The 12,680-nt window shown below is 34.3% G+C and overlaps 2 protein-coding genes across 3 annotated transcripts; one reads left to right on the forward strand and one right to left on the reverse strand.

The window, feature by feature from the left end:
* Positions 1 to 38: 38 nt before the first annotated feature.
* On the forward strand, positions 39 to 2,976 carry LOC113395329 (regucalcin-like). The gene is made up of 5 exons (XM_026632912.2): positions 39 to 220; positions 401 to 557; positions 1,126 to 1,335; positions 1,428 to 1,640; positions 2,592 to 2,976. The coding sequence occupies exons 2-5, from the start codon at positions 401 to 403 to the stop codon at positions 2,924 to 2,926; spliced, it is 915 nt and encodes a 304-aa protein (XP_026488697.1). The 5' UTR covers positions 39 to 220; the 3' UTR covers positions 2,927 to 2,976.
* Positions 2,977 to 3,558: 582 nt separating this feature from the next.
* LOC113395330 (regucalcin-like) lies at positions 3,559 to 11,417 on the reverse strand. 2 transcript variants are annotated; one of them, XM_026632913.2, is made up of 6 exons: positions 11,266 to 11,417; positions 6,641 to 6,797; positions 5,279 to 5,479; positions 4,594 to 4,809; positions 4,141 to 4,253; positions 3,559 to 3,807 (listed from the first exon to the last, which is right to left on the reverse strand). In XM_026632913.2, the coding sequence occupies exons 2-6, from the start codon at positions 6,795 to 6,797 to the stop codon at positions 3,583 to 3,585; spliced, it is 912 nt and encodes a 303-aa protein (XP_026488698.1). In that variant the 5' UTR covers positions 11,266 to 11,417; the 3' UTR covers positions 3,559 to 3,582. The 2 variants fall into 2 exon arrangements, with proteins under 2 accessions (XP_026488698.1, XP_026488699.1); XM_026632914.2 differs by lacking the exon at positions 11,266 to 11,417 and adding an exon at positions 10,250 to 10,363.
* Between the last annotated feature and the right edge of the window lie 1,263 nt (positions 11,418 to 12,680).

Here is a 12,680-nt window from a genome sequence, read left to right on the forward strand (position 1 = left end):
GTTCGCGAACTACACAACACTAATAGTTATACACTTAAATGAAAATAAGTGCTATTGACGATAAAGTGTGCTGTGTTGATGTGTTCAATGTGACCGTGCGAGTTCTGTTATCTCATTGTGTAGCGTTATTGTAGTCCTTAAGTTTAATTTCAAGTCATACTTGAGACGACGTTGAGGCAGACAAATCATTAGTTCCAGTACTACTACTTGTAAAGAAAAGGTTAAGTATCTCTACGGCACAAATATTTTTAAGAAAACATAATTATTTGGCAAAGATTATTGTGAAGTTTTTTTTTTTTAATAATTTGATTATTGTTTTATTTATAATATGAAAAATAAATAGTGCCATTATTTTTAAGATGTTTTATCTTTTTTTATTTCATTGAGGAAATTTATTTAGATGTCATTAACAATAAAGAAAATAATTGAGCCCTTGGAGTTGGGCGAGGGACCACATTGGGACGATCGGCAGCAAGCTTTGTACTTCGTGAACATCTTGAAGGGTACCATTCACAAGTATGTGCCGGCTACTGGAGAACACACGAAGACTAAACTTGGTAAGTTATTATAACAACATATATATAGCAATTGTTTTCTTTAAACTAAAGAAAGTAGACAAGTGTTTATTCCAAGGTATTTTTTTATGACATAGGTAGGCGGACGAGCAAACGGGCCACCTAATGGTAAGTGGTCAACACCGCCCGTAGACAGTGCCGCTGTTAGAAATATTCAGCCATTCCTTACATCACCAACGCGCCTCCAGCCTTGGGAATTCCTCCTTATACCTAATCCTGCTAAATAAGTCCTTCACTGATTTGATGTCGTCTTTGTTTTAAAAACTTCTTAAACAATTTTATTTCAGTTCTTTTGAATACATTATTTTAGATAGAAACTTACGAGGTACCAACATCGACTGTAATTGGTACTACACCATACTCTTATTCATCCATTAAATGTTCCAGCTTGCCTCGAAGCACTCTTGCCTCGAAAAAAACAATATTTCTCTTTAGTACTTTATTTTTAACAATGAAGAACACGATACTTATTATAACAATAACAAACTACAACATACGTATCTTAACATATATGTAATTATGTATGTATATTTTTTATGTTTTATTATAGATGGGTCAGTAGGTTTCATAGTACCGGTTAATGGCACCACTGATCAGTTCCTAATTGGTTTGGAGAGGAAATTCGTTATAGTCCAGTGGGACGGAAAAGAGGGTAGTGCGACCAAGATTGTCCGCGAGCTGGGCACCGTTGACCAGAATGTCGTGCCGAATACCAGAATAAATGACGGAAAAGCTGATCCCCGTGGCAGGGTGTATGCAGGTGAGATAAAAAATTTAAGAAAGGTTTCCTCACCGGTTCTTTTCGGCAGAATTATATTAGTCTAATAAAATATCTATTCGATATATTATAAGGTACGATGGGCCATGAAGATCGTCCAGGAAACATACTCCCAAACCAGGGTTCTCTGTACCGCGTGGATAAAACGGGTATACACAAGCTGTGCAGCGAAATCGGAATCTCCAACGGCCTCGCGTGGGACCTCGCACGGAAGGCGTTCTATTACACGGACACCATGGAGCGGAGAATCCGGAGATACGACTACGACGTAGACACGGGAAACATAAGTAGGTGTATATACATATTATACACACCCTGAGACTGTGACGAGTGTATTCAATAAAAGACACAAAGGTTAGAATCATTAACCATTCGCCAATACGCCTTCAAGCTTGGAGACTAATATGTTATGTTCCTTGTTCCTGTAGACAATACACTAAGTTTTATGCCCTTTGAGTCTGCAAATAAAGGAAAATTGTATTGTATTCTATTTATTTTCTGAGATTTTAGTTGAAGTATTACAATTACAAGAGGACAAAGGTCATATAAAAAATATTTGACAGCGAATTGACGTGATATCATTGGTCGAGAGCTTGAATAGTCTATGATGTTCATTATGAATTTGCAAAAAAATTGATTTTTTTTTAACGTCGGCGAAGCTGTTCGGAATTTTGGAAGTAAAAATAAAAGTGGATATAAGTAGTCAAGCGTAATAGTCTTGTCTATCTATATATGTATAATAAAATTGGAGTGTCTGTTTGAAATAACTATTAAAATTACAGAATAATAAATATTAAAATAACAGCTTTTTACTAAATGCATATGTATGTATACACGGTACATATACCAAAATAACACTTTTTTTACAATTTTTGTTTGTCTGTTTGTTTGTTCCGACTAATCTCTGAAACGACTGGACCGATTTTGACGGCACTTTTACAGGTGGCAGATAGCGGGCGTAAGCGCGCCCGAAGTCGGGGGCACAGCTAGTATTAAAAATAAAAATATATATGAATTAAAAAATTCTTAGTAGTGCACAATATAGTTGAGCTATTAGAAATCACGTGAAATATGTAAATCTAAGGTTTGTTTATCTTTATTCTTACTTCGACGGGAAAAGGCTATATTGGGATTCTAAGGCTGTATTTGTTACTACTGTACTGAACAATGGAAGCTGACATTTCTTCAGTTTTATCATTTGTTAAAAACAATTGTATATAATGGTAAATTTCTTCCAGCTAATCTGAAATATATATTTGACTTGGAAAAGAACAAAGTTGATGGCATGCCTGATGGTACCACTATAGACAGCGACGGTAACTTATGGGTGGCGGTGTTCAATGGATCTTGTGTTATAAAAATCGACCCCACCAGTGGTAAGTTACTTCAAAAAGTTCCGATTCCAGTACCCCAAGTAACCTCAGTGACCTTTGGCGGGCCAAACTTCGATATATTATTTGTGACCACCGCGAGTTTGAATATAGGTGGTGCCCAGGAACCGCCCTGTGGTTCTACATACATGGTTACTGGATTGGGGGTGAAGGGTCTTCCTAATATGAATTTTCAATGCTGATGTAATAGATTTAAGCATTTAATTTTTCTTATAAAAAATCATAAATAGTTTCCGTCCCATTGAAATTTAATAATACTTGTAGTTTTCTTACGCAATCGTAATGGTGAAGCTGTGAGTAAACTTTAAATAGAAAGGAAACCACAGACAGTATACATGTTATGTGGTAAATATGCTGATTTTTAATGTTGCCATCAATAAAAAATATTTTTGAAAAATATTTATAATATAATAAAAAAAATTAACTTTTGAATTGTAATTAAGTCTTCCATTTTAAAATATATTTGTATATTATGTAACTTTTGTGAGGGGTTTTAAATAAAATTATTTGAGTATTTAGTTTTTATTTTTTGTAAAACTATTTAAAATATGTGTGAATCAAGAAAACGTGTATTTCTTGTAATGTAAATACATAGTTTACAAGTGGTCCTAGTTGCCTTGACGGGTGAAGAGACAGAAAATAAGTTCTTTCTTGTTCTTCTTACTTCGGATTAGTACGTAGTCAGAATTATGGAAATAATAACATGTCAAACTATTGTTTTCGTCATTTTACGTTCCCGTCGTAACGGTAGTAAACCACAAGGAGACGCAACGGGGTCGACACAGGAACGACGTCGAAAATGATACGCAACATGTTGTTAGTATTATATAATATTTATTCATTGCACCCTGACGCCACTGGCGGGCAGGCCCCGGGCCCGCAGGCCGCTCACCCGGAACAGCGCCCCGCAGGGAGGCAGCTGCTCCTGTCCGCGGTTCATGCAGGCCGACGTCACGTACAACTGATCGAGTGACGGCCCCCCCCACGCCACGGACGTGGTCTGTAGCGCCGGGGTGCGCACCTTCTGTAGGAGTGCGCCCTTGTGGGGGTCGATCTTTATCACCTGTCGAATTATATGTGAATTTAATATCTTCCTTCATCATCGTAGCATTACATCGGTTTACATAGATTCAGAAAGAAATCTGATAAAATCTCCATTTGTAAGGTTTGTAACGGCTTGAAAGTTGGCCGGAATAGCTATGACATCGATAGGTACAGTTATCGAGTAGGCTTGATTTTAAAACAGTTAGTTGTGCTACTACAGCAGCTCTATTCGACATTTTAGTTTGAAATGTGTTTGTCATTGGCCATATTTGGTAACCTTGACAGTATCAACTGATGGTAGGATGCAAGCTTGGGGACTCAAGCTAAACTCCATAATAAAAGTAAATATTACCTGTGAACCATCGAAGTTAGCGACCCACAGGTTTCCGTCTGAGTCGATGGTCATGCCGTCGACGATTCCTTCGAGGCCGTGGTCCTTGTATTTGAATATCAGTTTAGGATTTGCTGAAATATATATTTTTTATTCTTGAATAATTAAAACAGAAATGTGTTTCTAGCAGTTCTCCTAACGATACGTGGACAGATGAGAGGTTCTTGTACTTTTTAAGGTTTTTGGAATTAGTCGTAACGATGACAAGCGATCAGATAAGCTGACAACACTGCACACCACAAATCTCTGCGTTGCAGCGGGAAATGACAAAAAGTTGCAAATATTTGTCTATTCAGCCTTGTCAGGTCTGGCGACATTATTCGCAGGACATTTGGCTTGTAGGGGAAACGAGACTGTTTTAAATATGTCGGGTTGGTAGGAATAAATAAAAAAAATAATTGAAGTTTCACTCACATATGTTCCCAGTTTCGATGTCATAGTCATATCTGCGTATCGCGAACTCGAAGGAATCCGCATAGTAGAAGGCCTTCTCTTTTACGTCCCAACAGAGCCCGTTGGATATGTCGAGGTTTTTCTCCAGTTGGTGCACTGACCCGTCCGGGTCCACTCGATACAGCGCTCCCTTCTTGAGGTGGAATTTACCGGGCTCGTATTCGTGTCCCATTGTACCTTGATATTAATACTTTACTTTTAGAGAAAATTCTTTTCCAGAAAAGTTACATGATTCTCTAACAACAATGGTTGTTTGCTGTGTCATCAATACAACATAGGGTTATAGGTGATGGTAGTAACAGCAGTTATTATTACTTTGTATTGTTGTGTTCTGGCTTGTGTGAGCAAGCTATAGTGTCACATGGGACATAACATCTTGTTACAGTGGTTGGCATCACGTTGACAGTGGAACGACTATTTATTATTTCTTACTATTCCAGTGTCTTGGAAGAAAGGATCATTTACTACGTAAATAATTTGGTCGCGTGTCTTTCTAAAAAATATTTATTAATTGTTTTAAATATATTTTAAATGCAATTATAATCAAACTTAACTGTTGAATTGAAAACCAATTATATAAGCTAAATTATGAATTTACAAACATAGAAGTAATTTCATCGCAAAATGAACAAAGGATGTAACTAACCAACGAATAGACGTCCCCTGGGGTCCGCCTTGGCATCGTTGATCCTGTTGTCGGGGTTGTGTTGATCAATCTCTGCAATCTGACGTAGCTCCTGTGCCTCTCCTCGTCCGTCCCATCGCACCACCACCACGCGTCGCTTCAAGCCCACCACGAATTGGTCAAGGGTACCCTCCACTGGGATTATGAAGCCGGGCATAGCATCTTTAAGAATTAAAAATGTATAATTCAGTAATGGACAGAAAATATTGCTGGTCTACGAGGGCACCGATATTGTTTAGCTTATAAAGCGGCAGATCAAACTCTTAGCCTGTTAAAAAGTTAATACGCCTTTTGCCAACAATCCCTAATAAGGACCTTGGAGTTTGTGTATTGCAGTGTTTAAACTTCTGTGCCTCGGAAAAAAGTTACGTTAGTCCATCGGTTGCAGAACTCTCTGTGATCTATCGTAGATTGCCGTTCCATCAGATTAGAGTAAGGGAACAGTAAGTGCGTCTGTGTCTGGGTACACATTTTGATTTCCGTTGAGAATGTGGCTTCCGTGAACATCAATGAAAGAAATGTAGCCATGTAATGAAATTGTTTTATATAATCAAATTATTGATAAAGGTTTCGATCATATAAAAACTATCTTGATTATAATTAGATATAGGATAATTAATCCTTATCAATTCGTTTTAATCTTTATTTGCACTAGAAAGACTATCAACTGATAAAACAGATTATTTAACGGCTTATTTATCTTAAGTGCATAATTACTGACAAATAATTATTAATAATATTCGTTTTTTTTAATGCATAACTGAATTTCTTCTTGGGGAAGCCATTTTCGATATCTGTAGGCCATAATGAACGGATTTAATCTGGTAACCAAATCAGTTATTTAGAATTTTAATCGTGGAATCTCATTGTCTATGACTTACTATTAGTGGGCCCATTTCCTTGTTTTGACATAAATAATAGTATAAATAAATGTTTTTGCTTGTTTACGATATGATTTTAATCCATTGAAACTATAGCCTCAAATATTTTCAATTTCCTACAGCGTCGTATCCACAAGGTAAAATAAACGTGAGTATTTTATGACAATTATTTTTTAAATGTTACAATACTTACCTACCTTACTTTCAGAAGTTGATCCGTTTATTTAAAAATATATGTAATGCTAAGTAATGTTTCGACGTACGTACGTACGTTTACTAGTTTCGTAAAAAAATAGTATAATACTTTGTATAAATTTAGAAAGCTGATGAAATAAAATTGACCAAAACGAATTGTTTCATTAAAAAATTTGACGATCTTTGACGATTGAACTCGATCGAGCATTGTTTTTTTGACAAACTGTCGTCTAGTGATAAAACTTACCAAGTTTAGCTCTGGTGTGCTCACCGGTTGCCGGGTCGTACTTGTGAATGGTCTTGTCGAATATGCTCACAAAGAACAGCGCCTGGTGATCATGGGACCAGTGGGGGCCCTCGCCCAGCCACACGGGTTCCGTCACCGCAGTCACTTCGGGCTCCATCTGACGAAAGACACGATCGCATTCTTAATTCAGATATCTGGATCGATATTACATAAATATAAAACATTATGTTGTCTTATATCTCCAAGACTGTAATTAGCTTTATTTCTTATGGATTAACAAATTAGTAATGGCGGATGCTTTGATTTATCACCATAAGACTTTGTTTGTTATTACTAATTATTATTCTTACTATTAAGTTATTGTCTTATTTAACTACTATTTAATCTATATATTAATTATTATTCCAGTCATTCGGCTTATATCTGTCTCATACATAGCCTTCTAGTTTATTCATAAACATATTATTTAATAGTTAAATTAATCATAAACAATGAGATTTAGACATAGACATTTTACTTTTGATATATTATTAACGTTTTTAAATGACACATTGATGCAAAATACGGATCATGAGTTTTTTTTTATGATGTAAGTAGGCGGACGAGCAAATGTCACCTTACATCCTTCATCATCCTTTCGACCTTGGGAACTAAGATGTTATATCCCTTTTGCCTGTACATTTTTATTGCGTAAATCTTTGATCATTGTTACAAATATTGTCATTTCTATACGAAAATATTCATCCACGATTGGTATTGTCTATCCCTGTTAATAGAGGTGTTATGTCTATGTTGCAAATTAAAAAAACAAAAGTTAAAGAACGCTTGTGTGCGAAAGGTTATTATATAATTATAGAGATTATCATGGTTGACGGAACAACTTGGGACTAAAAGGATCGCCTCCTAGCTATTTCTTTTTTGATATTGAATATTTGTAAATTTGACAAAAGACCATCGCTGAATTATTTTCGCTGGTTCTCCTCAGGTTCGATGGTAGTGTTTGGCTTGTCAATAAATAAGTAAGTGTAATGCTTCTATATTAATTAAGGAATTCATATGATTTGACATCAACTCACTATTACCTGTTATAATTGTCACAATCGTAATTACGATAATATGATATAAAATTGTGTTCAATAAGAGAACAAACAGTGTTGTCATGTCATTATTCTAATCAAATTGTTATCTTTTTAATGTTTGATACTTGACTCATGACGAACTACAAATCTGTAATTTTCCAATCCTGAAAATTCATCAATATTATTAGGAATGTATATTTTGGGGTGTATATGAACTGATAATAATTATTTAATTAGTAGGCGACCAAATCTATCTATAGAAATTTATCATAGACAAAAAGTATTATTTTTTAATTTGTTGTCACTCACATTGTGATGCCAGTCGATGATTAAAATTAAAAAACACAATAAATATGAGAATCTTACATTGTTTTCCGTTATTTAAATTCAGATGACTTCTATAATATATGTTTGAATTTATCTTCAAATTTATCACTCATATTTATTTAAAAACACTACATAGTTCAAATTTAAATACACGATAACATACAACATTCTTATTTTCCTATAACACTAAACTCGAATGAATGATTTAAGCAGTTATAACCATGTGTAATTCTCAATATTCCAATTCTATACATCCTCATAAGGTGACGCAAGTGTACAAGGTCAGCCTAATAGCCAATTGCAACGCGGGGCGAGTCGATTCATCGCGAAATCGAAACTTGCGTATAAGAAATCATTTAATTACTATATGTAATAATAATAGTTTCCTAGAATTCAGTTTTTATAGTGTTGGTCTGCAGTTATTGAAGGCAATGACTTGTTATCCTCTGAACTAGAATATGCTTGGCACTTATTCATTCACGCTATCGATGAATCAATACACGAGAGAATATAATAGCAAACATATCCAAGTTTTCTTGAAACGTTTTCTTTTACCGCCGAGCACGAATTAACGTAAACTTTCATTTATCAACTAGTAAACAAAAATAAAATGTGGCAATAAGAGAAAACTACCACACATAGCTAATCGAATAAAGGCTCCGGTGCGGTGTTGCATTGAGCAAAAATCGGCCTGTCTTAAATCAATGAATACACTAAATTCATTGATTTAGGACAGGCCGATTTTTGTACCAATATAAATATTTTTATATATGACGTTATGTAAACAATATATTTGTTTGTGGGAGTCCCATTACTTTTAATATCGCATATCAACAAGTTGGTACATGGTAATTTTAGTATTGCTAGTAAGGAAATATAATCTAGTATAAAAAATAAATCATAAAATTGAATGATTTTTAATATGTTGCCCTTAACAAAGTCCTTCCCCCCCCCCTTTTGGAGGGCTCAGGTATACCACACCGCCTTGCTTTCTGATAATTACGCAACTTACTGAGGTGACAAAAACTATCCGCTGTTTGTTTATGATATTTATTTTAGTTAATTATGTCACATAAGATAGTTTGTGTTGATAATTCTGATGATGATTCGGATAATTCTGAGTATAAATCAATTAGTTATAAAATGTCAAAGCAAGTAATCAATTGGTTATCTTTCTTTTTATGGTTTACTGGCCGTGTATATTCTATATTCCATAGAAACCATTACAGAAACTGCGTTGCCTAGATTATTGTTTATAAATCTGTTCTTAGTGCTCATCTACGTTTCATAGGGAATTCCTTTGCAAAATTTTTAAGTCTTTAAGTCCACCTTAACTTTTTATTTTTGAATTATTTTCTTTTTTGCAATTTCTCGAGCGGCACACATCGCACATTATTTTATTTAAACGTTGGATACAAATTTGACATTGATGACGTAATGTACTATACATAACATAATTTAGTTTGTTTTTGTGACTTTGTTACTCTTATAATAATAATAGTTAACGACACGGCGTTGAACCGGTTCTGTCACTTAGTAACTCGAGCTTGAATGCTCTATATTGAGTTGGGATTAATACCACAATTAGTTAACGTAAGAAATCCAAATCAAGTTTTTTTTCTCGGTGTTCTAGTTGTTCGACTTGATGTTACGGCTACCATTGATACTGCTCAGACGGGGTGCTGAATCAATAGTTTAATGACTAGACGAGTGATACAAAGATCTTTGAAGGTAACTTGGGTAGGTTTGTGTTGGATTATTCTTCATTGACGTGAATATCCTCATTTTAATTTCTTCAATCCCTTTTTTGATTGTCACGATTTAAACTTTACAATTTTCATTTCAATCTACGACGTTCACCTCTCTTTCTTTAAGTCTGTTCTCGCTATATTTCTATTGTAGAGAGTATTTAGAATATAAAGTATATATGTGTATAATCAGAGACATTATTTATAATACAGGAAAATAAATAAAACATACGGTAAAAAAACACAACTATGCCTATAAATTATATAATATATCGAAAGAAAATCTGTCTTTTTTACAAGGTAAAAGAGAAAAACGCGAAGTGAATCAAAATGGTAAAATATTAGGTGATTTAGTTGAAAAAATATTATTTTAATCATGCTTTTTACAATAATAATATAGTTCTAAATGTAACATTAACAATTATAAATGTGGTTCAGAGCAATCAAACTTTTACCTTCGTCACTTAATACTTGAGCAATGGGTCGCGAGCGCGACCTTCCCTCGCGGTGTCTGAAGCGCGACTAGTGTCTCGACTCGTAAGTCTCGATTAACTGTGCGCTTTACACTTTTAAAACATCTGACGCACTCGCGTCCCGCCAATACTGTTTAGCTTCGGACTAAGTTTAGATTTTAATTTTAAATAAAACTATCAACTATCAATCAAACATTACATACAACACTCAAATATGATTTAATTACTTCAATCATTTATTTTTGTTATATTTGTTTCATAAGTTTTGCCGGTAGTTTAAAAAAAAGTAGAGAGGACACGCCACGGTTATCAATTTTTATGCCCTCGAGTTTTTTCGACTATAATATATGTAATGAAATTAGATATAAATACTATCGTATTCGAGTAACACGATAAAGTAACGTATGGTTTAGTACCCCGGACTGTTTAAATTTAACTAAGATTTGTGCGAAATTAGCTTGTAACATAAATATTTATCTTGACCTACCAAAGTTGCAAAGTTATCGATCATTTTTATCTTTTGGTACTTTTATTATTGACATAATTTTCAGTGCATTCAAATGTCAATGTTAAGATTTTTATTGATAAGGAGGCTGACGAGCGATGCTGCAAGATAGAGTATCTGAACAACGATACTGTTAAATATCCGGTAGTCACTCCTATCTAACCACACGAACATATTATTATTGAATCTTTATAAAGATTATATTTTAAGAAAGACAGATAAATTTTAAAAATTAAGAAAACTTTTTAATATAATATTATTATATGAAAATATATTTTATTAAAATTATTATTTCATTTAAGGCGACATATTCTCGGTAATGTAGTAAATTTATATTAACAATTCGAACTGATGGTAACTTTAAATTTAAAGGACACTGTTTAATTGACGATTAAAAATATACAATATATATCTAATATCATGCACAATACACAGTTACAACGTCGATATACGTAACTTACCTGTAAAAAAAAACCAATAAAAATGGACTTACATTAAAAGCAAAAGAGAAAATCCACAAGCCGAGAAACCCGTCCTAAAGTCAAGATAAGGAACCACTGTGTACGGTGTAAGCATTGTTGTGATATTATATAGCCTCTCTATATCTAATCAGACTCTAACGCTCCATTATCATCCGACAGATTATATTTGAGCACTAAAGATAATTTAGTTGAATTAAATAATCGTAGGAAGAGATGGCCTAGTGGATCTTAACCGTGGACTGTGAGTTCGAATCCAGGCGATGGATGTTTCCATTGAGTTCGCGTAAATTATATAAATATTTTTGGGTGTATCATTTATCGCGAGGAAACCTGCATGAAATATTGGCAAAAAGTTAAGATATCAGAGGTTAGAGTTATAGGTTACAGAGATCTGCTTGACATTAGAACTAAATGAAACACTCGGCTATCTATCAAAATTCTTCTCTGGTCTTGATCTCTGTCGTTCTATAGAGTAATGTAATTCTTCTTGCTGCTCGTTATATTCCTCCCTTTTCACGACGGAGCAATGTGCACACAATAGTTTTAAATCACGTATTGTCGATGGCGGCATAATTAACTCTACTGCAGTCCAAGGTCGGATTATCCATTAAACAGTGTATGCAGCTGATTTAAAGCCGCGCATCGACTAGTGGACCGCAGCCCCTAGGGAATAATCCCAGAGAGATTAGGAAGTAAGTAAATAGTATTCAATTTCATTGTTATTGGATTTTTTTAAGGTATATCTTGCTCCGATTCGAAGTGTTATGGCATATTCGTAATATACTAAGAACATCGTCATTATAAAAAAACATGGCGTTCTGGTGGAATATACATCTTTTAGTAAGTTACGAAAGGGTAACGTGCATTGGATAGCGGCCCCAACGTGTTTAATACAGTCGTGCTTCATGTGATACACAGCATTTCATCAACCCTTTACAGTAGAACACAAAACTCGTCAAGTAAATGTATAATTATATCTGATACTTATATACCTAAAATGTGATAATCATTTGATGTCCATTTGACAGATTTGTCATTATTATAAACTATAACCTAGTAGCGACCAATCTTTTCCAATTTGTTTATCTATTTAACGATAGAAAAAGGAAAAGATTTAAGATCTGAAAACATCTTTATTTTTACCTCATGACATAATTTTCTATCAGTATCTTTAGACTCTTTAACTGTAGACGTTTAAAGTAACTTAAACACGTTTAAAATGTGCGCTTATATGAATACATTATTTTCTTGTTTACTTGTTTATTTTTCGCTTAATTTTTATTGCTTTTGATTTTCAAATATGATTTTTTTGTCTGGTAACCCTTTTAAATTTTCCTTGGAAAAACGCTCTTTCCGCCATGTGAAGTGAGAAGGTATGAGGGACTCGCCGGCGCTGAGAACACCTGAGCGCCCTAGCTCACTGGAA

This window comes from Vanessa tameamea, chromosome 11 (assembly GCF_037043105.1).
Source record: "Vanessa tameamea isolate UH-Manoa-2023 chromosome 11, ilVanTame1 primary haplotype, whole genome shotgun sequence".
In the NCBI taxonomy this organism is placed as follows: domain Eukaryota; kingdom Metazoa; phylum Arthropoda; class Insecta; order Lepidoptera; family Nymphalidae; genus Vanessa; species Vanessa tameamea.